Source organism: Marmota marmota, unplaced genomic scaffold, assembly GCF_001458135.2.
Source record: "Marmota marmota marmota unplaced genomic scaffold, marMar, whole genome shotgun sequence".
In the NCBI taxonomy this organism is placed as follows: domain Eukaryota; kingdom Metazoa; phylum Chordata; class Mammalia; order Rodentia; family Sciuridae; genus Marmota; species Marmota marmota.
In genome coordinates, this window is record NW_026000229.1 from 16512163 (window position 1) to 16538470 (window position 26308).

At 49.0% G+C, this 26308-nt stretch overlaps 1 protein-coding gene and 1 non-coding gene across 3 annotated transcripts; both read right to left on the reverse strand.

The window, feature by feature from the left end:
• Positions 1-942: 942 nt before the first annotated feature.
• Positions 943-26071, reverse strand: Plekho2 (pleckstrin homology domain containing O2). Of its 2 annotated transcripts, XM_015480547.2 has the most exons (6): positions 25916-26071; positions 19411-19560; positions 14693-14809; positions 7529-7633; positions 5711-5809; positions 943-3764 (listed from the first exon to the last, which is right to left on the reverse strand). In XM_015480547.2, the coding sequence occupies exons 1-6, from the start codon at positions 25925-25927 to the stop codon at positions 2754-2756; spliced, it is 1494 nt and encodes a 497-aa protein (XP_015336033.1). In that variant the 5' UTR covers positions 25928-26071; the 3' UTR covers positions 943-2753. The 2 variants fall into 2 exon arrangements, with proteins under 2 accessions (XP_015336033.1, XP_048649661.1); XM_048793704.1 differs by lacking the exon at positions 7529-7633.
• LOC125613448 lies at positions 8942-9048 on the reverse strand. The gene has a single exon (XR_007344015.1). It is a non-coding gene; the product is annotated as a U6 spliceosomal RNA (small nuclear RNA).
• Positions 26072-26308: the final 237 nt, after the last annotated feature.

Consider the following 26308-nt stretch of genomic DNA (forward strand, 5'->3'; position numbering starts at 1 on the left):
CTTGCACAGATTGCTTAGTACTTGCAAAAGAATAAACATGAATCAGACAGTAGAAAAGCAGATACTTTGCTCAGGTGATAAAAATGAACAGCATCAAAGAGGGTCAAATGGATGTCATGCCACTAGATATGATTTCCTGATAAGGAACCACTTACCTTCCATGCAGGTTTCTGGCCAAGAATCCATAGTCTCAACCTCAGACAAACCCCAAAGGAGGAATGGTCTATTAAAAGGGTTAGGAGGAAAGACTATTCTTACAAAATGTCAGTGTCGTGAAAGACAGACTGTAAATGTTTCAGATTAAAGGAGACTAAAAAGAGTTGATAATTGTGTGTAATAGCTGACCAGGACAAGAGGAAAAATATGATAAGAATAATTGTGTCAAATGATAAAAACTGGAATATAAAAAACAAACTATTACATTGGTGTTAAGTTTACTGACACTGGAAACTATAGCATGATTACATGAGAGAATAAACTTACTTTTAGGAAACACACATTGAAGTATTTAGGGGTAAAGGACCATGATAACCAACTTTCCAATGATTCAGAGAAAAAAAAATGTGTACACATGGAAGAGAGAAAGTGCTGAGAAGATAAAATAATGGGTCAATCTGGGCAGAGTATGTGGGTGTTCATTGTACTAGTCTTATTCTTGCAACTTTTATTTCCAAATAATGTTTCTTAAAATAAGAAAGCACTGCTCCTCACATTTAGACCCTGGCCCAGAGAAACACTGAGGGGGAGGGGTAGTTGGGTGGGGCCTGGCTGAATTTAGCAGGAGCCCAGCACTGGGAGAGGCAATACCTCCAGCCCAGCCTACAGGAAGTGGGCCCTGGAACTGTCGGGAACTATGATGCCATCTGCCACCTACCCTCTGCTCCCTCAAGGCCAGCCCTAGAGCTGGCTACCACACCAACAAACAGGCTTAGGACTGGTAAGTTTCATAAAAAGGGATTTATTGCCAAACTTCAAAAAAGGCGCTTCATAAGCAGAAGACACAGAATGCCTCCTCCCCAGGGAGAGGCAGAAAGGTGGCCAAAGCATGGGAATAGACCTACTTGCCCTGCCACGCCAACAGAAGAAGAAATTGAGGCCCAATTCCTGGCAGTAGATGACTTGGCTAAAGTCCAGCCAGTCCTGGCTGCTGATGGGGGAGGCTGTTCCCTGAGGGAAGATGACAGGGGATCATGTGATGGGCACCTGATAACATTCTTGCTCTTATACAGAAGAGATGGAAGAAAGGCATACTGTGGCATAGGAGCCTAAGGACTGTGGTTTGTGAAGGATGATGAGGGCTCATGAACCATGGCATTGCTGCTCACCTCTGCACCATCGGGGTACAGACCAAAGAGGAGACCTGCCTCTTCTGATCTCTGCACACTGCCCTCAAGAACAAAGTGACAGTACAGTAATGAAGACATCAACCTGCACTGGCAGGTCTCAGTGGGCATGGCTGGTGGCTAAAGATGGGTGGAGCAGTGGGCAGAAAGGCCAGGGCATGCTGCTGTCGCCCTCTCTTCTCTTCTGTAAACAAAAGTGCACATGGAGAAACCTCCTGGGCAGGTCCTAGAGAAGTTGCCCCCATCCCCACCCCTAAGCTCCACCCTCAGTCTAGTTGCTGCAGCAGGATGAAACTGGATGTGCTCCCAGATCCAGGCACAATTTGGGAGGGGACTTGGGAGGGGACCAGGAATGGGCCAGGAAGGGAGACAGGAGAAAATCCTCCTTCCACTACAAAGTTAGGAGGGGTGACCCACCAGGGGTCTGAGCTGAAGAGGGCTAGAGGGGAGAGGGAAGGGATGTCAGACTCCAGCAGGCCCCATCAGTGTATGAGGAGATGATGGAGACACTGGGCCTGTTTGATTTGAGGAGGAACCACAGAGACCCAGATAAGTCCCATCTGGGGAGGCACAAAAGTTGGAGGGGAATTCTGAGGGCTGATTTATGATAATCACATACAGGTTTTTTTTAATGTTGACACTGGGCCACTCAGGGGTTCACCTCTTCGGGAGTGTGCAAGGCTAGACACAGCTAGTCCAGAAGTAAAAAAACAAGTTAGGAGACCCTCTGGTTCCTCTTCTTTCCTGAAATGCTCTAGACTTGTGCCTCCAATTGCAGCTCATCAAAGAGAAGGAGGCTGCAGAAAATGCCCTTGCTTTGCAGAAAAATTAACAGGCCCAGAGAGGGGCCACACAGCAAATGCCTTCCTCACGAGACAGAAGCATCTGCCTCAGGAGGCCCTAGCTGAGTCCCAGGTTTCACCCAGCTGAGGGATGATCCTATAGCCTACACCCAAGGCCTCTGAAGCCATTCAGAATAAGTGTGAAGGAGGCTGACTTGGAGGCTGTCTGGGAACATCTAGAGATGAGAGGAGGGACTACAGTGGGGCTCAGCTGTGTTCTATTCAGAAGTCAGGAATGTAAACTACTGGGGGTGGGGAGCAGAGATGATGCCACCCCTAGAAACCCCAAGAACTGTGCCAAAGCCCTGGGGAAGTTTGGAACAATCACTCAGCACATAGGGCCTGAGTGTGAGCTCCTAGCACAGAGTCCCAGGTGAGGCCAAGCCAGAGAGACAGACAGTGGTGCTGGTTGGCACCTGGCACCACTGGCCAGGGCAGAGTGGGAAGGACACCAGGAGTTTCTTCAGGTCCTAACCAAACCCTGACATGCCCAATGGACCTCATTTCTCAACAAGGCTGGGCTTTGATGGGCGCAGCCAAGAGGACCTGCGCCTCTGGCCCAGCAGGCCTACGGTGCACTTCTCCTATAGAGGGTCACCAGTTCCTTCCGCTTCTCCTTTAGCCCAGGGGCTTCCTGACTTAGGTCTCCCAAATCTTTCATTTCCTGCAGGACCTGAGTGGCCTGCCTCAGCTGCTCCACAGCCTGGCTGAGCAATGTCTCAGCACTCACAGGGGGTGGCTCGCTGCCCAGCACCTTGTTCAATAGTTTCTCTGTCTGTTCTGAGGCTATCTTCACCTCCAGTTGGGCCCGATACAGCTGTTCCCTGGGCAGCCGTGGATGCCTGGAGCCTTCTCCAAGCAGGTCTCCAAGGGAGGAGCAGCGGGGATGGAATTGAGGTGGCAAGTCCCAGGGGGGCAGTGCTGTGGATGTCGTTGCATCCTCTCGGGCAGTTCCTGGAGCGCCTGCACCTTGGGATGGCTTAGGCTCAGGACCATCATCCACACCATTCACTGAGAACTGTGCTGAGCCTGGGGCAGAGGACCCAGCGGTCCCAGAACTCTGGGCTGGCTCAGAAGTCTCCATCCCACTCAAACAGGCTTTCATTTTCTCCGATAAGATCTTGGGTGGGGGTGTAGGGGGCTTCCCACCCCTAGGGGAAGCCTCTGCAGTCTCAGAACAAGATACCTTGGAGAGTTCAGCACTCTCCAGAACAGGGAGCTCCTTGAGGCTGGGGCTCTCCCAGCTCACCTTCAGTTTGTCAGGCAAGATGCTGTTGGGGGGCTCCTTAGAGCCACTGTCCTCCCCCAGCAGGATCTCCGAGTCCTCCTGGCTCTCAGGTTGGGCTTCAGAGCTGGCTGAGACTGGGGTTGGGGCTCTGTCTCCAGAAGGGGGCTCCACCTTATCACTAAGGCTGGTCTTCTCAAGTGCTGGGGAAGGCTTGGTAGGAGGCATAAGGGGCTGAGGTGTCTCCCGGGGCTGGACCGCACTGACATCATTGCTGGGGACAAACACTGGTGGCCCACTGTCTGGAACATCGAGGTCCAGGCGCAAAAAACCGTCAGAAGCTGCGTTGGCTACCTGGTGGGGGGGATGGTATGTGGGTGTCAAACAGGCTAAATGGTCACTGAGTCAAATGTAAATTCCCCCAAGTCTCAAGCTCATTCACTTCTGCTTCCCTTTCTGGAGACCTGTGTCCTATCTGCCAGTTCCTCTCCAGCCCTTGCCTAATCAGCTGAACACCAGGGGAGAGCCACTGTACCAAATGGGCTTGTCTCCCCACCTGACTCTGGTGACCCAGGGGACACCCAGCAGCCCAAGTTATGGGGATCTTGTCACAGAGCTTCAGAGATCTTGGAGCAGAGGTGGCAGGAGGCATCTCTTAAGGTTCCTCAGATGTTGGGGATGCTGGCAGGGACCCTCACACCCTTTTACATGTCCCATGTGATCTGGCCAATACCTGCTCTGAGTCATGTGGAACTCCCACAGAAATATTCCTCCAGTGAGTGCGCGCACACACACACACACACACACCGTGCCTCCCTGAGCTCCTCTCGAAGGTCCCACCTCAGATCTTCCCCACGGGTGTTCCTGTTCTTTCGAGGACCTCAGCTCCCCTTCTGCAGCTCCTCTCCTTCAGCTGACAGAAAATAATAGGCTGCCTCCTCTCCACAGCAAACCTTCTGATGACCCTGTCCCTTTGTCCCTCTCATGGTCCCTGCCCCTCTCATGGTCCCTGCCCTGTGCGGTGTCCACAACATCTCTACCCTGACTCCTTCTCCTAGAAAACGTGCTGCAAACATTATCACTTGCTTTTTCCTTGTTAACTGTGGATGCCAACCTGGCTGCTGTTCCCCAGGTCTGGCCGCCCCCCTCTCTCTCTCCATGCTCTACCACTGATCTGGATCCCCAGCCCTTTATGTTTTATTTTGAGAAGGGGTCTGCCCTTGAATTTGAGATCCTCCTGCCTTGGGGACTATGACTGTATATCACTGCACCCCGTTTGGTCTCTCTCGCTTCCTCTTCCTTGGCTAATGCCTACTGCTCCTCTCCAGCCCCCAAATATCACATTTGCTGAAGTTCTTTCATGACCTCCAAAATCGGACACCCACATAAGCTGCACTGGTCTAAAAGGGGTGCCCCCTTACCCCTCACTCTTGCTCATACATTCTCCCAAATTCCCTGTGCCCAGCACCTCCCTTTGCCCAGTCTTCAGGCCTTTGACACCACTGACCACCTTCCTGCTCTGTCCAATCCCAGCATTCAAGCAAGCCTCGGTAGCTCTTGCTTCCCAGTGTCTCCCACGAACCCTTCCCTTCTCATCCACACCTGAAGCCTAGGGGACCAGCTCCCCCACTTTTTTCTGTCCCTCAATCTAACCCACAAAAAGAGCCTCCAACTAAGCTCTGGATTGTGCCTTCCCATTCTGTTCCCAACTCTTGCACTCAAGGTCTCCACAAATTCCTCCCTAACCCTGTCTTCCCAGATCAGTCTCCCAAACCAGCAGAGCCATGGCACACCTTGAACTGCTCTTCCCCGTGCCTCAGCAATTACCATTCCCTTTGCCAGGAATCCCATCATTCCAAATCTGCCAACCAAAACCCACACTGTCCTTCAAGGGTCAGCTCAAATGCCAGTGGCTCCTCCACGGTCCCTCCTGCCCACAACCTCACAGCATTCTCTGTACAAAATTAGACACAGCTCTGCTTGGGGGAGTCTATGGACAGGTCTATTTTCCAACTGGAAGCTGAATTTGGAGAGTCAGGGACTAGTCTCATATGTCTCAGTTTCCCTCTAGCCAACTCTGGCTAACCTACTATGTAGCCCATAAATGAAAAAGACTATGGGTTTGGGAACATCTACTCCCTGAGCATAATAGCACAAGTGCCCTCTTCTGTACATCACTCAGCAAGCCCAACTCCAGGTGTCCTCAGGAAAGAGATTGCCCAAGCCTGGATGCCACTCTAAGGAGTTGAGCCCCAGGCCCAACTGACCTCCCACCAACCAAACCGCAGGCACAGCCTTACCTCCTTCAGGTGGATTCTTGTTGGTGGCCGACGCCGTTGGCCCCCCCGCACCCGGTCCCGTGTCACATGCTCCAGGACACAGGTCTTGTCCACCTTTACCTGGGAAGGAAAGGGAGGCAGGTCAGCCCCCACCAGGCCTTGGGGAGAGTAGTAAACACCCATTGTCCTGACTTAGGAGCAGGGTCTGCACCCTGCATCCTCACTCGACAGGGATAGCACCCCACCACAGCCCTGTGGTGTCTCCTGCTTCTGGACCTCTACTTCTCTCTAAGTCTACACTGCCACTAGCAGTACCTCTGTCAAGTCTGAGGCTCTCCTGTTCTCTGTAGCTACACTCTTTGCTTCAGTCTTCCTGCCCAAATATGAGTTCACAGTGCTTACCCTTTAGTCTATCATAAATATCTAAGCAACCCTGAGGCTGCTGCAGGGTTTACCTGGGGAGTGGGAAGTGGGGAGAAGCCAGACCTCAATCCCCTGGTATCTGCCTTCTAGCAAAGGCCTTCTCTGACCCCTGCCTTTCTCCCAGGCCAGTGAGGACAGTCCAGGAAAGAGCAGAGTGTCTACCCCGTGGGCCTGAATGTCTGGAGAGCAGCATCTCCTTTCTGATGGTCAGGAAAGCGGGTCAAGGGTAGCTGGAAAACTAGAGTAAGATTCACATGGGAAATCTGGGCTTTGAACCCTGGAGTGGCCTGTCCCTGTGATGGAGTGGGGGCTTAAGCCTGTCTGGAGTGCCAATAGTCTGTGTCCTCAGTGGAGGACAAGACTGGGGGTGAGTCCCAGGCCATGGCTCCAGTATCCTCCCCCAACACCCTCAGTATGGCCCATCAACATTTTCCCTGAAAATAGGAATGCTTTCCCCAGGCAGTGAAGAACTAAGCGTCACACAGTAACACAGGAAAGAATGTAGCAGCCACAGCTGGGAGTTGGATCTGGATGTTAGGTGGGTCTTGCTTGGGAAGGTTTGTTTCCCTCAGGTCTCATCCTCTACAATCCAAGGTGTCACACAAGGTAGACCTCAAGGTCATTGTAGCCCAAACAGCTAAGGATCCATAATGTCAAAAACAAAGACAAATCCTCTCTAGGAGCTCCTGGCCTCATGGGACATACTGCCCTCCCTGAGCCTGATCAAACCACGGTTGCCAAAGTCACCACTACAGCACAGATGGATGAGGTCACTGCAGACAAATAGGGAGATTCAGGGCTGCAAACCAGCCTGTAAACCTTGCCCGACTTCATAGGCAAACTGAAAGGGAGCACTCAGGCTGAGCTCACCCCTAGCCCACCCTAGCCTAGGCCACCTGCTGTTTCCAGTTAAGGTCGGGCTGGAAAAAGCCCATGGCTGCAATCAATTAAATTCTACCATACCACTTCTGTGCCTTTTTTTTTTTTCAATGGGGATTAAACCTGGGCACTTTACCACTGAGCTATATCCTCAGCCTTTTTTATTCTCCCAGCCCTTCTTATTTTGAGACAGTCTAGCTAAGTTGCTTAGGGCCTCACTAAATTGCTTAGGCTGATCTCAAATTTGTGATCCTCCTGCCTCAGCCTCCCAAGTCAATGGGATTACAGGTGTGAGCTACCACACCTGGCAACACACTTTTAATTTAAAATAAGTTACTTAATTATGCCTCAGTTTCATCTGTAAAATGGACAGCACCACCCACTTTGATGGACTGTTATGAAGGCTAAATGAAGTGTGCCCCAGGTGTCTGTAGCAGTGATGTAAATGAGGAGTAGTCTGGGACAAGGTGGGCAGGGACCTCTCCCAGACCACACATGGTGGCCAGCCCAGAACCTGGCCATAGGACTGAATCGCACCTCATCAAAAGCCTTGTTCTTGCCTCGGCTGATCCCTTCATTGAGGGCTTTGATCCAGGATTCTTTCTCTTCCCCACTGGGTGCCTGGAATTTGATGTCACTGACCTGCAAGGGATGGATGGTAGATATTTTATAGAGTTCACATTTATGGTCACATTTTCATGCCAGTTTCCAAAGTCAAACCAAAACAACCCCACAACAGGTCTGACATCGGCATTTGAAGGCGAGGGTAGGGAAAGAAGCAGAGAAGGGGCCCTCCCCTAGCCCATAGCTACTGGAGGCTTGGACTGGCATCAACCTTATCCTGTGGAAAGAGCTTGAATCTGGACTCCCCCAAGCCAGCTGCCTGATCCCTGGGCAATTTATGTTTGTTTGTTTTTGTTTTGTTTTGTTTTGTTGGTACTGGAAATTGAACTCTATCACTGTCCCAGCCTACACCCATGCCAGCTTGATTATAATGACAGAGGTGACAGGCATGAGGGGTGCCCATAATTAAGTATTACTGGAAACACAACCCCCCTCAAGCTCTGTAAAGAGCCCTACACCCAAACCTGGCCCCACCAAAAAATATGTCCCAACTCCTAAAGTCCCAGGGTCTCCTTTCTGGCCTTGAATCAGACCATAATCAGGTCATTGGGGGAGTCAACTCTAGCCCCCATCATACAGATGAAGAAACTGAGGCTCCACAGATGGGAGGGCACTTGACTAAAGCAGTCTAAAGTAATCCCTTCTAACTCCCAGCTTCCCACCCACATCAACCCCAATCCCTCCTCACTACAGGCAGGAGTTCTGGAGAGGCAGCTTGGAGTTCTGTCCCTACCAAACCTAATGGCCAGAGAGGAGATGAGAGGAAAGTATGAAGTTACCTCATGCAGTAGAGAGAGCGGTAGAGCTTCCCAGCTGGGTTTTAACCACTTACAGTTATCTGAACTTGGGCCTCAATTCTCTCATCTATAAAAGGGAATACTGCCGCATGCAGTGGCACATGCCTGTAATCCCTGTGGCTTGGCAGGCTGAGGCGGGAGGATCACGAATTCAAAGCCAGCCTCAGCAGTAGCAAGGCACTAAACAACTCACCGAAACCCTGTTTCTAAATAAAATACAAAATAGGGCTGGGGGTGTGGCTCAATAGTCGAGTGCCCCTTAGTTCAATCCCCAGTACCCCTCAAAAAAAAAAAAAAAAAAAAAAAGACAGAGAGAGAGAGAGAGAGAGAGAGAATACCACCATAATCTGCCTCAGGGAGCTAAGAAGATCATTTAAAAATATGTATGTAGGAAAATACAAATTAAAACTACACTGAGACTTAATTTATCTGCAGTTCAGAATGGCAGCCTTCAAGAATACAAACAAATTAATGCTGAAGAGAATATGGAGAAAAACAAACATTTTTACACTTTTTTATTGATTTAAAAAAATATATGGAATGCTTCATGAATTTGCATGTCATCCTTGCGCAGGGGCCATGCTAATCTTCTCTGTATCGTTCCAATTTTAGTATATGTGCTGCCGAAGCGAGCACCATTTTTACACTGCTGGGGAGATTGTAAATTACTACAACCACTATGGAAATCAATATGGAGGTTCCTCAAAAGACTAGGCACGGCACCATCATATGACCCAGCTATACCACTCCTCAGCATTTATCCTAAGGAATTAAAGTCACCTTGCCTCATTGACACATGCATACCCATGTTTATGGCAACACAATTTACAATTGACAAACTATGGAACCAGCCTAGGTGGATAAATCAGTGGATTGAATAGATAAAGAAAATGTGGCATATATACACGATGGAGTTTTATTCAGCCATAAAGAATGAAATTATACATTTGCAGGAAAATGGATGAAACTTGAGAACATTATGTGAAATAAGTCAAATTCAGAAAGTCAAAGGTCATATGTTTTCTCTCATATGTGGAAGCTAGAGGGGAAAAAAAAGGGGAAAAAGCAGGGTGGGGGAAATCTCATAAAATTTGAAGGGAGACCTTTAGAGTAGAGGAAGAGGACCAGGAAGAAGGGGGAGGGGAGGGAAAGGAGAAGTACTGGAAATGAAATTGACCACATTGCCAGGTGCAGTTTTGCATGCCTGTAATCCCAGCAACTGAAGAGGCTGAGGCAGGAGGACAGCAAGTTCAGGACCAACTTCAGCAATTTAGCAAGAACCTATCTTAAAATAAAAAATAAGCTAGGTGTAGTGGCACACACCTGTAATTCCAGCAACTTGGGAAGCTGAGGCAGGAGGATCACAAGTTTAAAGACAGCCTCAGCATGCAGGGCACAGTGGTGCACACCTGTAATCCCAGCAGCTTGGGATGCTGAGGCAGGAGGATGGAGAGTTCAAAGCCAGCCTTAGCAAAAGCGAGGCACTAAGCAACTCAGTGAGACCCTGTCTCTAAATAAAATACAAAATTGGGCTGGGGATGTGGCTCAATGGTTAAGTGTCCCTGAGTTCAATCCCTGGTACCAAAAAAAAAAGACAGCCCCAGCAACTTAGTGAGGCCCTAAGCAATTTAGGGAGACCCTTTCTCAAAATTAAAAAAGGACTAAGGATGGGGTTCAGTGGTTAAGCACCCCTGGATTAATCCCTGGAACTAAAAATCATCATCATCATCATCATCAAAGTAAAAAATTTAAAAGATCAGGTGTGTAGTTCAGTGATAAATATTCCTGGATTTAATCTCTAGCACTAAAAAAAAAAAAAAAAAAAACAGAAAAAGAAAAAAGTTGACTAAATTATGTATGTGCTTGTACAAATATGTTACAAGGTAGCTCCATGGCTCAGTGTTTTAACATGTGTGAGGCCCTGGGTTCAATCCTTAGCACCATAAAAAATAAATAAATAAAAGATGTATCTAATTTATATACCCATGTTCACAGCAGCATTATTCACAATAGCTAAAACATGGAAACCATCCAAGTGTTCATCAGTGGATAGATGGATAAGCAAAATGTAGTGAATACATACAATAGAATATTATTCAGCCTTAAACAGGAGGGAAATTCTGACACATGCTACATATAGATGAACCTGGAAAACATTATTCTAAGTGAAATAAGCTAGCACAAAAAGCCATAGACTATATGATTCTACCTATACAAGATATAAAAGTAGTCAAAAATCATAAAGAAAATAGAATATCGTTTACAAGAGCTGGGAGAAGACGGAATGGAAGCTTAGTGGTTTTTGTTTTTGTTTTGATTTTTTATTTTGAGACAGGCCCTTGCTGAGTTTCTGAGACTGGCTTCAAATTTGTGATCCTCCTACCTCAGCCTTCCAAGTGCTGGGATTACAGGTGTGTGCCATTGTGTCTGGCTTTTCAGCTTATGCCTTTTTTTTTTTTTTTTTTTAATATTTATTTCTTTAGTTTTTAGGTGGATACAGTATCTTTATTTCACATTTATGTGGTGCTGAGAACCGAACCCAGTGCCTCACGCATGCTAGGCGAGTGCACTACCACTTGAGCCACATCCCCAGCCCTTCAGCTTAGTTTTATAAGATGAAAAAAGAGTTCTGGAGATGGATGATAATAACAGCTGTAGTATGTTGTGAATGTATTTAATGACACTGAACTAACTATACTTTAAATGGTTAAGACAGTAAATTTTATGTTATATGTTTTGACCACAATTGTTTTAGAAGTTTTTTGGGTTTTTTTTTTTAAGTTAAAAAAAAAAAAAAAGATAAATCTCAAGTATTGAATCTGGGGCTGGGGTTGTGGCTCAGTGATAGAACACTTGCGTAGCATGTGTGAGGCACTGGGTTCGATCCTCAGCACCATATAAAAATAAATAAATAAAATAAAGGTCTATCAACAACTAAAAAATTTTTAAAATTAAAACAAATAAATAAATAAATACTGAATCTGGAGCTTTGCAGAGTGAAGAAATTCCCCAGTAGTAGGAATTAACGGGTTGCCTTTCTTCTGGATAAATAGTCTCAATTTTGTCATCTAGAAAATGGGATCACATGTCCTACTACAAAGCAATGCTGAGGATATTAAACATGATTAAAGCCAGGCCCTGGCACATAGTAGGTATTCAGAAAATAGTTAATGAATGAATGAGCCAATAAATGAACTGGCCCAAGGTTCCTTCCTTTGCCTTGTTTTTGGGCCACTGCCTACTCTGACCTCAAGATGCCCTAGTTCTTTGTTGGCAGTGGCCAATCTGCCCATCCCCCACCCTGGTGTTAGATAGCGCCTTCCCTCCTGCCACTCTCCCAGTTATGTAACACCACAGTACAGTCAGCCTGGCCCCCTCAGCATCCTCATTATATAACTTCCTCCTGGCCACTGAGCCTCCTCCTCATACAGGGCCTAGGTGCCCCCCCCTCCACACCAGGCATAGCCAAATGCTCATTTGCATGACCAGGGGTAAATTCAATCCTGGCAGCAAATCTGCAGTTAAGTCAGAAACCGCAGGGCACCTTGGCAACTGCCTCTCAGTTCAGCGATCAGAGATGCTGGGGCTCAAGGAGACACTGTGCTCCGTTCAGGGGCTACAAAGGCCACCTAATCCTGTGATGGGAAAAGTGTCTAGGACCACCACCTCTGACCCCAACTTCTGTTCCTATTCAGGGCTCCAAGATGGTGATGCTCTTCCCTGGTATAGGCCTTAGCATCCCTAAAAGCTTGGAAAGACTCTGATGCATGGCAGTAGCAAGGGAGTAAGAGTGGAGCAGGAAAGAGTCAGATGGCTGTCTTTACTACTTTGGGACAAGAACAGAAATATGGATCCAACTCACCTTGTAGCCCCTTCCCCACTGGCCCAGCCCACCAGATGCAGGCTGGTGGAAGGGGTTTGCTCAACTGGGAGAGGAAATGCAAGGTTACAGGGGACCAAGCTCTACCCTAAGACATCCTGTAATCCTGGCTCAAAGAGCCAGGCATTCCACAAGGATGACTGGAATCGGGATGATTAACACAAATACCAAGAAGTTATGTCCTGAAAAGCCACAGGCTACACAGGTCCCTACCATAAGCCCTTTCAGGAAGTCCCAGGAACACTGGCCTTGCTGGGAGCTCAGATGCTAATAAGACTGGCCACAGAATAGGTCCACAAGGCCTGGGGAAGGGGGAAGGGCAGAATGGCAGAGAGGAAAAGTGGGGGAGGGGGGGAAAGGAGGCAGGAAAGAGGAAAGAGCCAAGCTGGCCAAGACCAGCAGGGCAGCAAGGCCCAGCAGTGGCCACCCTGCTTCCTGGCAGCGGCTGCTTGTGACCTCATGGGCAGGGGTGTGGGGATGGAGAGGCAGGGGGAGAGGGGTATGTGAGACACTGGAGTCTTTGTTTATTTGATTAGAGGGGAAAAAAGCGGCCTCAGGACCAGACAGCCAGGGTCACATGACCTCCTGGCCGGCTGGAGGCTGCACTGAGGACCTCGGGAACACCCAGGGCGATGGGAAAGGCGGGAGGGTGGGAGGGTGAGAGGATGCAGGTGGTGCCTTGGGCCAGGTCCACAACCTGGGGAGGCAAGGGTCAGGGGCCTTGAGCTAGAGCCAGACTGTACCTTTCCCTCAGGTGGCCACCACCACTTATTCCACGGCTCCATCTTCCAACTGACTGCCCTGTTCCCAGAGTCACCCAGAGTCAACTTGAACTCTTAGCAGGGTTGGAGAATGGGAGGAGGGTGCTGGACAAAGAAGTTGAAAGTGCAGCTGCACAAACAGGCCTCCCTGAAGGTGCTATCCCAACGGAGCTGGGCCCCACCTCCCTCCTAGTCCCACCACCAGCTGGTTCTAAGAGCTGGAGAATGGAGATGGCCCACAAAGCAGCATGGACAGAACATAGAGGCAAGCACCCACACACATCCACATACTAGGAGGCACTCAACAGAACCCAGCAGACCCCAAGCAGAACCAAGGCCAGGGAGTCACTCAACCACACATAAGGATCTTCACATGCATCATACTCTGCATCTCAAACACACACATACATACAGCGCCCACTCGGAGAGACAGTGAGTGGGTCTCCAGGACAGGGTAGGAGCTGAAAGATCCAGAGCCTGAAAGATCAAAATGTGACCCTCTTTTCCTCAAAGAGCCCTAAGCAGCAGATGTTAGGTGAACCTGGGCCCAGCCACAGGAATCCTCAGGACACTATAAACCTGCCCCTGCCCTGGGGCACATCCTCCAACTCCCCAGAGTCAGAGCTCTGTAGCCCTCTCCAGTGCAGACTTGCTTGCTTCTCTGCCCAACCCCCAGCAGAGTAGGATAAAGGGTTAACAAGTAAAGCATCATGGTCTCCTCCTCTTCCAGGGTCCAAGTCCCCAGGACTACAAAGAACAGAGCTCCTGACCCCTAAAACTAGAAGAGAAACAAAATGGCCTCCAGCAGGCCCAGATGAAACCTACTGCCCAGCAGCCAGCCTCTGTGACTCAGCCCCACTCTGCAAGGCTCCACATGACATACAGAGGTTAGGGTGGGTGTGGCGAGAGCTTACTTAGAGCTGGTAAGAGGTGCTGCATGCGCCAGCCTCAAACCCAAATTCCCTCCTAACATCTGTGAAACTGTACCAGGTGTCAACACCCCCAGACTACCAGTCAGAGTGGTGCAAACAGTAAACCTCATCTGTGCACAAACCAGGTCCCAAGAAAGACTCTCTCAGGCAAGAAACTTTCTCCACCTACAGTCAAAAAAGGAAAGGAAAAGGGGAGGAAAGCTGGGGGCTGTAGGCCTCTTAGTTCTGGGTCCAGGAGGGGACCTGAAGAGGCTACCCAGGAAGGCCTGGGATAAAGGAGAGGCCACATCCTTACTCCTACCTGACAGGGTGTTGCAGAGCTAGAGACCTCACCCACAGCTCTCCTGCCTTAGCCCTGGGCCTCCTGTGAGTTCAGGGTGCAGAGAAGGACCAAGAGCCCCTCTTCCAGTGACTACTTCCAACCACAGCCTGGAATAGAGGCCTCAGGGCCTAAAAGAAGAAGAGGAGAGGAGGGATCTCAGTCCAGCCCTAAGTGCATCTCCCATCAACCAGGGGCTGAGGAGCCTCCAAGACAAAATGAGTAGAAGGTCTAACCTGTGGTAGTCGCTGGGTTTGGGCCTCAGCCAACTCAATAAGAAACCTGCAGGCTCCATTTCAAAGCCCAGACTGGTTCAGCCACCCAGGGGTGGTATTCCCAAGCAGAATCTGGCCTGGAGGGAGGCAGATAGAAGTGGGCATATCCCTACCTTGTTCCCTGGTGATCTCAGCAGGATAAACCGGTGTTTCCGTTTGAGGAGAGCACGGAGGTCCTGGCACTTCTCATAGCTACCCAGCTCTACTGTCTCCACACACTTCTGTTCATCCTGGGGAGAAAGACAAAAGGGACATGAGCTGATGAGAGCCAAACCCCACTAAGACTCAAAACCCAGGCCATGCCCAGACCCTGAACCCACTCAGAAAGGACATCACGTCACCAAATTGTGGATTCAGACCCTGGCAAGTAGACAATGCTCAGTATGTGCTGACTGGAAGGAAGCCCTCAAAGCTTAACATCCAGGCAAGAAATAGAGCCCCAAGCCCAGGGGTGGGTATTTGTCTAAGGGCTGAATCCAGTGGCCTAAAGCCAGAGGGGGAAAAGGGATGGCTGAAAAGACTTAGAAGGAAGCCTGTGCAGGACCAGAGGCCACAGATTTGTGTAAGAGGTAGCCTTGGAAAAGAGATGCAGGATGTCACAAAATTGGGAGAAAGAAGACTTTCCAACTCAGCACAGTGATCCTGTGATTGCTCCCCAATTTGGCATCTTCCTGTGCTGATCCCTGGTTAGGGTGAGTGGCCTCTCATCCCAGGCTGCAGGCCACGCACAAAAAAGAGGGTAAAAGCTCATTCAAAGCATCCCACCCTGTCCCCTTGCATGCCATTCTGAGGCCTCAATGCTAGGCAGGTCAGTGGCCAAGACAGTCCCATCCTCTACCACTGTCCAGGCTGCCTTTCTGCCCACTATCCCTGACATATAAGTGTTTTCTCCTTGGGCACTACCCATCAGGTGCCTGTCTAGCAAGCTGCCTGGGACAAGCTCCTCCCTCAGTGGTGGTCAACTGGTTCCTCTTCCAGGGAAGACCCAGATAAAACAACTTCCTGGGAAGCAGAAGCAGGTCCTTTGGGGAAAAGGGGAGTACAGTGCTTTGGAGTCTGGATGACAAGTTAAAGTTAAGGAAACTTGCTGATGTCTAACACTTAGTAAGCACTTTTGCCTCCCTGATTCTCCAGAGCCACCCAAGAACCTTTAAAGCCTAGAACTGCCAGGCACAGTGTCACACACCTGTAATCCCAGCTTGGAAGGCTAAGACAGGAGGACCACAAGTTTGAGGCCAGCTCCAGCAACTCAGTGAGGCCCTAAGCAACTTAGTGAGACCCTGTCTCAAAATAAAAAATTTAAAAAAGGGGCTGGGGTGGTGGCTCAGTGGTAGAGTGCTCGCCTAGCATGCATGAGGCACTGGGTTCGATCCTTAGCACCACATAAAAACAAACTAATATATCCACCTAAAACTAAAGATACATAAATAAATAAACATTTTTTTTTAATTAAAAAAATAAAAAGGGCTGGGGACATGGCTCAGTGGTTAAGCGCCCGTGGGTTCAATCCCCAGTAACTCAGTATCTGTCTTATCTGACAGGTGAGGAGAATGAGGCCTGGAGATGAAGTGATTTGCTCTAGGGACACAGACACACATCCTGACCCCAGGCTAGGGTCTTTCTAGCACACTATATTCCTCCCAAGCACAGTCAGTGACTAAATCAGTTCCTTCTCAATAGGTTACTCTATACCAGTGGTCCTCCCAATGTGGCATTTGGGGCAGCAGCATTGGCACCACCCAAGAACTTGCTAGAAATATAAATTCTGAAGTCCAATCTCCACTGAATCAGAAACTTAAGAGCACAGGCTTGGAAATATGAATTTTAACTAGCCCTCCAAGAGATCTTGATGCATAAGAAAGTTTGAGAACCGCTTATCTTCACCAGACAGAGGTTCTCAATTTTGGTAGCCTGGAAGTTATTAAAAAACCTCAATACCCAGGTTGGGGTTGTGGCTTAGCAGTAGATCGATCGCCTAGCAAGTGCGAGGCCCTGGATTCAATACTCAGCACCACATAAAAGTATTGTGTCCAACTACAACTAAAAAATATTTTTAAAAAATTCTCAATACCCGTCAGGTGTGGTGGCACATTCCTGTAATCCCAGCAGCTTGGGAAGCTAAGATAGGAGGATTGCAAGTTCAAAGCCAGCCTCAGCAACAGTGAAGCACTAAGCATCTCAGTGAGACCCTGTCTCTAAATAAAAAATACAATATGGCTCGGTAGTTCAGTGTCCCTGAGTTCAATCCTCACTACCAAAAAAAAAAAAAAAAACAACACCCAGGCAACATTACAGACTGATGATACTAGGATCTCATGGGGTGAGGCTCAGATCTCAGTAAAAGCAGATGATTGTACAGTTCAGGTGGATAACCACTGTTTTACTCTCTTCTGCCTCTCAGGGAAAGGAGACTAGAAGCCAATATTACCTGATCTCTCTATCCAGGTTCAATCAGGTATCTTTTCCCATTTTTGTTTCCATATATCTCTTTCTAATCCCTAAAATCCAATCCCTTCCAGGTTCCTCCATGAAGCCCAAGAGCCAGAAAAATGCTCTAGGTAGCTCCCATGCTGTCCCGTACATTCCCCTAAGCATTGGTGTTCTCCCTTCTTTGAAGTCTCTCATCATCATTTACTTCTTGGGGCAAGTAAACATCTGCACAGCACCTGCCAGGTACAGTTACCCTACTAGGTGCCAGGGGCACTGAGCCCCACTATAGAGTAGCACAGGTTTATGTCCCTGCTCAGCGGGCTCGTTCTACCCTATTCTGTGTGTCTACCTCCTTTCTGTCCCTCCCTTGGTACTCTTCAAGAGACAGCCCTAAAGAGGGACATACATATGACCAGTGTGCTACAATGAGTGCCTGGCTCAGAGTAAGACCCCAGGAAGTCTCCTCCTCCCTGGGGATCCAACAGGAAAGCTCCAGTGAGAGTAGCTCACTGTGCCTCATGTCCACAGGCCTCCCCAACTCAGCAACTACTGGCCCAAACGCACCCTCCTCTGCCTAGGGACAAAAAGTCAGTCCATCTCTGCCACCCAACTTCCCATAGCTGCCTGTCCTGGGTCTCTTCTCACACTGAAGTGCTGAATCATCTGATCCTTCTGCAGCTCAGAGAAAAAAAAAAAAAAAGAGTAAAGCAGCAGACACTGGGCGGGGGCAGCATCTTTGGAACATCAGCCTCTGACAGCAAAGAAACAGTCAAGAGCCATCCATACTCAGCTGGTTCCTTACATCAGAAAGAGAAACTGAACTAATAAGCATTTTTCAATTCCTACTCCTGGGCCAAGCTCCCCCACGGCCGAATGCTAAGTTCTTGAAAGAAAGTTTTTAATAAGTGATCTTAAAAAAAAAAAAAAAGGTATCATTTGGATTTTTCATGTTTGGGGGACATAAAATCCTTCCTGCTTCCCAGGCATGGCCAGATGTAGAGCCGGAGTCCAGGACAAGTCTGGCAGTGCCTGACAGGCTGACAGCTGAGAGATTGTCACTCAACTCTTGTAGCAGCTGGTACTGGGGGAAGCTGTGACAACCCTCTTTATTTATAAAAATATCCCTCTGCTGTCACATTCTCAGCCGTGGCACATCCTAATTTGGTGACAGCCGCAGTACAGAACATCTGGGGGACTGTCTGCACACACTTATCTCCTTGCTCTCTTCCCACTGCTTCACCGATACCCCAGCTCCAGGAGCCTAGGGACTCAGGACAGGCAAGGTGATTCTCAAAGGCAGCTTCTTTAAATGCTTAGATCCAGGTTGCTAAGTCTTTATGGACCTGGGACAATTATGAATTTGCCAGATACTTTAAGGAAGGTTGAGAGAGACTGATAAAGAAGAGGGGCAGGCTTCCCCTTCTACCCTCATGTATTCCAGCTATCAGACAGTGGATGGACCCTCTGATAGCCTCAACCCAGAACCCAAACTGCATCAACAAGAAAAAGCCACCTTTCTTCCTGAGTCTTCACCTAGAGTTTTACTGACTCTTAACACACAATTTTAGTATCCTTGGAAGTCCGAATTTCAAGCCTGCTGAAACAAGGAGGGGCACGAGATCCTGAAGTGGGAAGATGTGAGGACTGTGGGAGGCACAAGCAGAAGTGGCGGCAGCAGCTTGAAGTTAAAGGAGAAAGAAAAGCTAAAAGTAGAGTCTGATGGTACAGAACAGACTGATGGGTTTTCCTTGCTGGTGTCTCTTGGTAGAAAGGGCACTGAATTTAGTTCTAGACCTGACTCCTCCATTCACTGTGAGATGCTGAATTCACTGTCATCTTGCCACCCTGAACCTCAACATTAAATTCTGTAAAATATAAATGATGACCATTCTTTTTTTAATATCTTTATTTTATTTATTTACTTTTATGAGGTGCTAAGTACCGAACCCAGCGCCTCGCACGTGCTAGGTGAGTGATCCACCATCTGAGCCCTGTTGACCACTCTTATTCCCATTGTGAAGAGAAGTATGTAAAAGTTCCAAACAAGTATGAAGTATTAATTATTATTTCTATAACCATCACTGAATGTTTTTCTGAAACATTCACTTATATGGAACTTTGCCCAGAGACAGGAATTTCCAGTACACAGGCCTATAGTTGAAGAGACTCACACTAGTTGCACATATAGTTCAAAGAGTTTTTATCCAGGAACCCTAGAGGCATCATCCCATGTTACAAATGGAGACCCAGAGGAGATTAGGCACTCACTCAGGGTGGCACAGCAAATCAAAAATGGAGGAGGTCTTTTAGCCCTAGGCCCAGCGTCCTCCTACTGGCCTGGCTGCCCTTACTTTGCCTTCTGCCCCAGAATCCCCAATAACAGGGCCAAAAAGGGCCTCACCTCGTTCTCGTAGACCAACAGCTGGGCTTGGCAGAGGAGCAGGTAGCGGTCTTTCCAGAGCCCCAGGAGGCCCCCACTGCTCTTCTTGATCCAGCCAGCCTTGTCTGCTGTCCGAGCTCCCCGAGGCTTCTCACTTCCCTCCTTCAAACCCTGTAAGACAGCACCAAGACATGCCATGAGGGCTGCTACCACATGGTCCACAGGCAACACAAGAGATGTGTGTCTGTGTTGGGTACCTAATGACATCATCCTATGTGAGGGTCCCCAATACCTCTAAGGCAAGATATTCTTAACCAATATCAGAAATAATAACAATAGAGCTGGGGATGTGGCTCAAGTGGTAGCATGCTCTCCTGGCATGCGCGCGGCACTGGGTTCAATCCTCAGCACCATATAAAAATAAAATAAAGATGTTGTGTTCACCGAAAACTAAAAAAAATATTTAAAAAAAATAAATAATAACAATAATAATAGCAATTACCACCTTTCTTTCTTTTTTTAGAGAGAGAGAATTTTTTCTAATATTTATTTTTCAGTTTTCGGTGGACACAACATCTTTATTTATTTTTATGTGGTGCTGAGGATCGAACCCAGAGCCCTGCGCATGCCAGGCGAGCGCACTACCACTTGAGCCGCATCCCCAGCCCAGCAATTACCACCTTTCATTGAACCACTGTTTCACATTTCATACACACAATCTCACTTCCTTTTATAACTACCCTCCAAGGTGATAGTATCATTATCCAAATGTTATAGCAAACTGAAGCTTAGAGAAAAGAGAAGACTTGCCAGAGTCCCATAGCCAAAGGGACAGAGCCAGAGTTTAAAGTACATTGCCAGGCACAGTGACACATGCCTGTAATCCCCGTCGTTCAGGAGACTGTGGCAGGAAGATCACAAGTTCAAAGCCAGCCTCAGCAACTTGGGGAGGCCCTGAGAAACTTAGCAAGACCTTGTTTCAAAATTAACAATAAAAAGGGATGGGGATGTGGCTCAGTGGTTAAGCCCCTGTGTTCAATCCCTGGTATCAAAAAAACAGAAAAATAAAAATAAAGGAGGTCTCCATGACCTATGTTCTACCCATTCCACCCTTCTATCTCCATGCGTTCATTCAACCAGTCAACAAATGATGCACTGAGCACTTATGTCATGGAAGAAAAGTAACAAGGTCTCTGTTCTCATAGGGCTCACAGCAGGATGAAAGAAGAACTGAACAAATAAACACCCAGACACAAACACATAAACCAGTGTGAAATGGTATAAAGGACACAAATAGGGGCCAATGAGAGGACAGTGGGGAACTGGTCCATGTTGGGGTGGCCCATAAAAGCCTCCCAAAAGAAAGAACCTTTAAGCAGAGATTGGAAAAGTAGCAACCTGCATCTCTAACCCACTCTGCAGCCCTAGTTTCCTGCCCCAAAGTAGGAGGCTCTTCTACCTTCATCCACACCCCAAGCCAGGATCGTAGGGTAACCATCCCACCTGGTTCTAAGAACTCTTTTTATTTATTTATTTATTTATTTATTTATTTATTTATTTATTTATTTATTTTTTATTGAACTCTTCTTTCAACCAGTTTGTACAGGAGTTAATTTAAGCCCTTCCCCTGGACAGGGCAGCCACACTGTATCCCTGGGTCAGTCACTGACACTGTGTACCCTGTCCATTACTTGCTTGGGTGGCTGGGTGCCAGGAACATGCCTACCAGATGCGGTTAGATTCACTTCTAGGTCCCCTGCACTCAGCCCTTTTCTTTTACACATTCTGGACGCTCAAGAAATATCTGTGAAGCCAGGTATGGAGGCACATGCTTGTAATCCCAGTGGCTCAGGAGGCTGAGGCAGGAGGATAGCGAGTTTAAATCCAGCCTTAGCAACTTAGCAAAGCTCTAAGCAACTTAGCAAGACCCTGTCTCAAAATAAAAAATAAAAAGGGCCGGAGATGTGGCTCAGATGTTAAGCGCCCCTGGGTACCAAAGAAAAAAATAGAAGTTGTAAGAAATAAGACCCCAAGCGGGCAGGGATTTCTGTTTTGTATAATGCCTGCCACATAGTAAGTGCTCAAGACATGTCTATTGCTGAATGAAGATAAGGCATACAAAGCAGTTCCTAGGATACACTAAATTTGTAAATGACAGCTGTCATTCATGTTACTGTTGTTGTCATTGCCATCTCCTCTGGCTCTCAGGGACCTTCTCCCTGGTTCTGGTTCCCAATTCTGGACAAGGCCTTTCTGGACTAAAGCTGCTGGCCTTAGATCTCCAGAAGCTCCAGGAATGTGGGGAGCTCCCTAAGGGCCTCTCCCTAAGTTATAGATGGGAAGAGAAATGGGGCAAGTGGGATGGTTCCTAATGGTCTTCCTGGATTTAGGAATGAGGAAGTGGGAAACTGGCCAGTTAAAACCACCCTGTCCAGGGTAAGAGGAGACTTCAAGGCCCTTTAATAAGAAGCAAGAAGCTCACTGGCTATGGTGGCACATGCCTGAAATCCCAGCGACTCAGGAGGTTGAGGCAGGAAGATCACAAGTTTGAGGCCAGCCTTAGCAATAAACAAAACCCTAAGCAACTTAGAACCTGTCTCAAAATAAAAAGGGTGGGGATATAGTCGAGTGGTAAAACACTCCTGGGTTCAATTCCCAGTACCAAAAATTTTTTAAATAAATAGAAGGGGGAGGCTCTACCATACTATCTTGCACCCAAACTTCCCCTCCCACAATACAACTGATATATGTTTAGCCCCCATGGACTATGGAACCCCCAGGGGCTAAGCCCCTCAGTGACCCTGGCAGACTGTCATAGGGCCCAAGACTTGAAGGGAAGAACTGGGAAATGGGAATCCCCAGCCCTACATTTCACACACTCATAACCCTCCTATCAGCAGCTATACCCCTGCTGGCTAGCTCCTGGACCCTCCATGCACTGGATGGGCATTCTTAGAATGGGTGTATTTTGTGGTACTAGAGATTAAATCTAGGGGTCCTCTACTACTGAACTATATCCTCACACCTTTTTATTTTGAGACAGGGTCTCACTAAGTTGTCCAGGCTGGCCTCAAGTTTATAATCCTCTTGCCTTAACTTTTTTGGGGGGCTCACTACTACCCCATGAAATCTCACATCCCTTTCTAACTCACTCCACTTATGACTTCTCCTGCCTGCCTCACCCACTGCCTGACACGTGAAAACTCCCTACCAGCTGGAAGTTCTGGGGGCCAAGGCTGTAACCTTGTTCCTTGATCACTGTCACTTAGGTCATGGGTGTAGCACACCAGTGCCTAGTATACATGACTAGATTAGCTACAGAAGTAAGCCCAAGGCCTGGAAGGATGGGTGGGACCAGGATAAGAACTGGGCAGGAGGACTTTTTGGGACAGGGGAGGGGACAATAGAGGGGCTGCAGATGGTGTGAATCAAAGCCCAGTCATCCTACAGGAGGCCTGGCTGGAGGCCATGTTCCTACTTGCCTCCACCCTCCATCCAGCCCCTCAGACCTCCTCCCACTAGAGGGCCTGGCTATGACCCAGTAAGTTTTAACAAGGGGCCCCTCCCCTTGGCAGGGTTCACAGGGGAGGTTTTGTCCAGCTCAGCCCAGTTTCTCAGCCTCCTCTCCTCTTATTGACCAGCTGACCACTGTTCTCATTTTGCCCTCTCCCCTCCCATCTATCCTCACCCTGGCCCTCTCCTACCCACTGTGAGTGGCTCCTAAGGCTCCCTGGACACCAGCCTGACTTCCCTATATCTGACATGAAAAGATGTCTGGGTCATTCATTAAAAAGGAAAAAAAAGCCAGGTCACTCTGACCCTGTGCATAGAAGAGGACAGATGGAAAGCCTCATCAAACTTATGACAGAGACAGAGACCAGAAGAAACCTTCTGGCATCTCACATCACAGTCAGCTATGACAACCTTTGCCCTCAGACTAATCCCAGTGATGCTCTGATCAAACTGTACTAAGAACCCACCATGTCAGAACCCTGTGATGAAGCAATCAGAGAGTAAGCACAGTCTATTGGGGGCAAAGCAGACCCTGAATAAAGGAAGTCCCCAGTTTGGGGGCTAGGTGGTTATCCCCTGCTTGAGGGGTTCCTATATGTTGAGAGAGACATCACATTTACCTTGAGGGAGCCCCAAGTGGGGTAGGGCCTTGGGTCAGTCTAGGTAGCCCTTACAGAAGGTGGGAGGTAGATAGGGTGCTGGGCCAGGTATACCCTGGCCCAGAGAAGGAAAGGCAAAAAGAGCATTGAAGACCCTAAACTCTCAACCCCTTCACTACCAGAAAGTGAAAGTACAGCCCAGAAAGGGCAAGAGAGTAGCCCAATGTTACAAAACCAGTGCTGAAACAGGATACTGCCCTACCTATATCAAGATGCGACAGACAAGTGGGCAGCCTAGAACCAAGGAAAGGCATGACTATGGGAAGGGAGTGGGACAGAGTCTGAGGACAGACACAGAAAAACCTATATCCAAGGTTTCCAAACTTACCCCAGGGATAACAAATCCTTTTGTACATACATCATCACTTTGGACCCAAATCCCTCTTATTTTACAGATGGTGAAACTGAGAGCCAGAGAACACAGGTGGGCAGATATTCAGTGCCTAGTTTTAGTACTTCCTCACCAAGCGTCAGCCTGACAGGGACTACCAGCCCACTGAACAGAGATATCACTGAGGCTGAGGGGGCTTGGCCCCAGAGTGGCTGGGGTATGGCAAGGAAGCTCAAAGCTAACTGAGAGCTAAAAGCAGCCATGTGGAAGTGAGGTGATGTGATGGTCTGGGGTCATGGGGCAGAGCAGGTTACCATGATCTAAGAGGAGTTTCAGAGAAACAAAGATGGGTACTGAGGCCTAGAGAGTCAAGGGAAAGGTACTGGAAGTGGGAGGAAAGGAGAGTTAGGGATGCCAATGACAGGCAAGCAATAGAGAGCTCTTCCCTGTGTGGGTGAGGTTTTGAGGTCAGGGAGGAAGTAAAGCAGGCAAGACTTTAGATGGCCCAGATACTCAAGAACTTTTGGTATCTGGAAGTCAGAAAGTATCAATGTTAGAGATTAAGAACCAGAGGGAGCACAAGGCTGGGCTGAGCCCAGGAGGCCCCAGGAGAACTTCCTTTAATTGGGGGACAGAGCATATCAGGAGATGGAGTAATCCTGACCCACATCCTCTGGGAGCAGGGGAGGGGCCTTGCTAGAGAGCCCAGTCTTCCCAGCAGGAGCCCAGGGCAGTCAGCAGCCCCACCCGTGACAGCCAGAAAGAAACCACAGCAAATCACAGTGGCCTGACTTTGCCCCTTACCTCAACCCACCCGAAGAGAAGGGGCCACAATCATAGTGCCAGGCGTGGGGGAGAAGGCTAGGCCCTATATTTTATAGAAGAGGAAATGCAGGCTGAGAGGGGAAGTGACTTATCTATCATCCCACAGAAATGGAGGGCCTGGCCTGGAAGGAACAGACAGCCTGGTTGCTCCTGAAAAGTGGCATCAGGAAGTAGGGAGGTGGTCACTAACTAACAGGGACACAAGCAGCCTTGTCCACTCAGGGCTCCCCAACAGGCCAGTTACCAGAAGAAGAAAAGCTTCATCTTTCCTCTCCACCCATCCAGGCAAAAACACATCACCTTCCCTTGGGTTGGGAGGAGCAGAAGCTGGGAAACCTCAAAGGATAAGAACTAAAGTCATCTTCTTATTCATTTTACAGGCACACATTAAGTACATGGTGTGTGCTGAACCCTTGGATGACAGGCTGCTAAGAGAAATGAGTTTGTATGCACAGGGCAGAGGTCACAAGATTACCTGACCCCACCCCAGATCAAGAGTGTCCTGAGAGGGTAGAGGGAGGCTCAAGGGGTATTGCTGGTCCAATCTTCAGCTCTTCCAGGAATTATCCCTTCCAGGGATGTGGGGAAGGCAGAGACCTGACTCCTCAGCTGGTGTGTCCTCAGATTGATGAGGAGCAAGGGAAGAGGAGTGGGGAAAGGGGACTCACAGGGACTTACACAAGAGAAAAAAACAATTTCTTCAGGCTTCCTGCCACCGGACACGGCTGCAGCCTCAGATTCCTTAAAACAGGGACCCTGGGATCTATAGGACCTCTCACCCCCTATCAAACTCACATACAGGGTCTGTCCCCTCAGGATCCAACCTGACCAGCACGAGAAGTCAATGGTAACGGAGTTCAAAGACAGCAACCTAGGCCACTTTAAAGAGGTCATTAAACTCGCAGGAACCTCAGTCCCCCATCAATTCAATGGGAACAATAACAACTAGGATTTCCCCACAGTCAGCGAGCAAAGCCAAAGATATAATGAAGGAGGATGAGGTCTGAAAAGTGCGGGATGCGGACCCCTACCCCGCCTCTGCTCCATCTGCCTAGGCTCAGCCTGGGAGTAGGAAAGGGAAGGGGTTCCCGAGACCAGTGGAAGTGGGGCGGGCAAGAACGGGGGCCTGAGCCCGGGACCCCAACCCCGTAAGGGGCTCGAAGACCCCAGCCCAGACCCCGGCTGGCCCGGCCCTCACCTCCTCCTCCATGGCGAGTCCGCTGGGGTCCGGCCACTCCGCCGCTCACTCCCCGCTCCTGGCGGGCTCCGCCAGCTCCATCTACCCGGGGCCGGGCGGCGGCTTTCTACATTCTGTCCCGCCCGCCGCCGGGGGCCCAAGAAACTTCGGGGGCGGGGCCGGGGGCGGAGAGAGGCTTCCGGGGGCCGGGGGTGGGGCCGGGGAGAGAAAGGGGCGGAGCTGGCGGAGGAGCCGGGGCGGGGCTGGGCAGGGCTTGGGGACTGGGCCGAGCAGCCTGGGCGGAGCTGGAGCCAGAGGAAGAGGGCGGGACTGAGCGGAGAGAGGTTTCCCCGATCAGCGGAGGCATGGGGCCTAGGAGCGGTTATAGCTTGCGGGGTATGAGGCGAGGGGAGA

Excerpts from the sequence above, each read along its gene's own strand:
- Plekho2 (XM_015480547.2), bottom strand. Across the intron at positions 7,634-14,692 it reads TGAGATCACCAGGGAACAAG|GTCAGTGACATCAAATTCCA; the intron begins GTAGGGATATGC and ends CATCCCTTGCAG. Across the intron at positions 5,810-7,528 it reads AGAACAAGGCTTTTGATGAG|GTAAAGGTGGACAAGACCTG; the intron begins GTGCGATTCAGT and ends TTTCCTTCCCAG.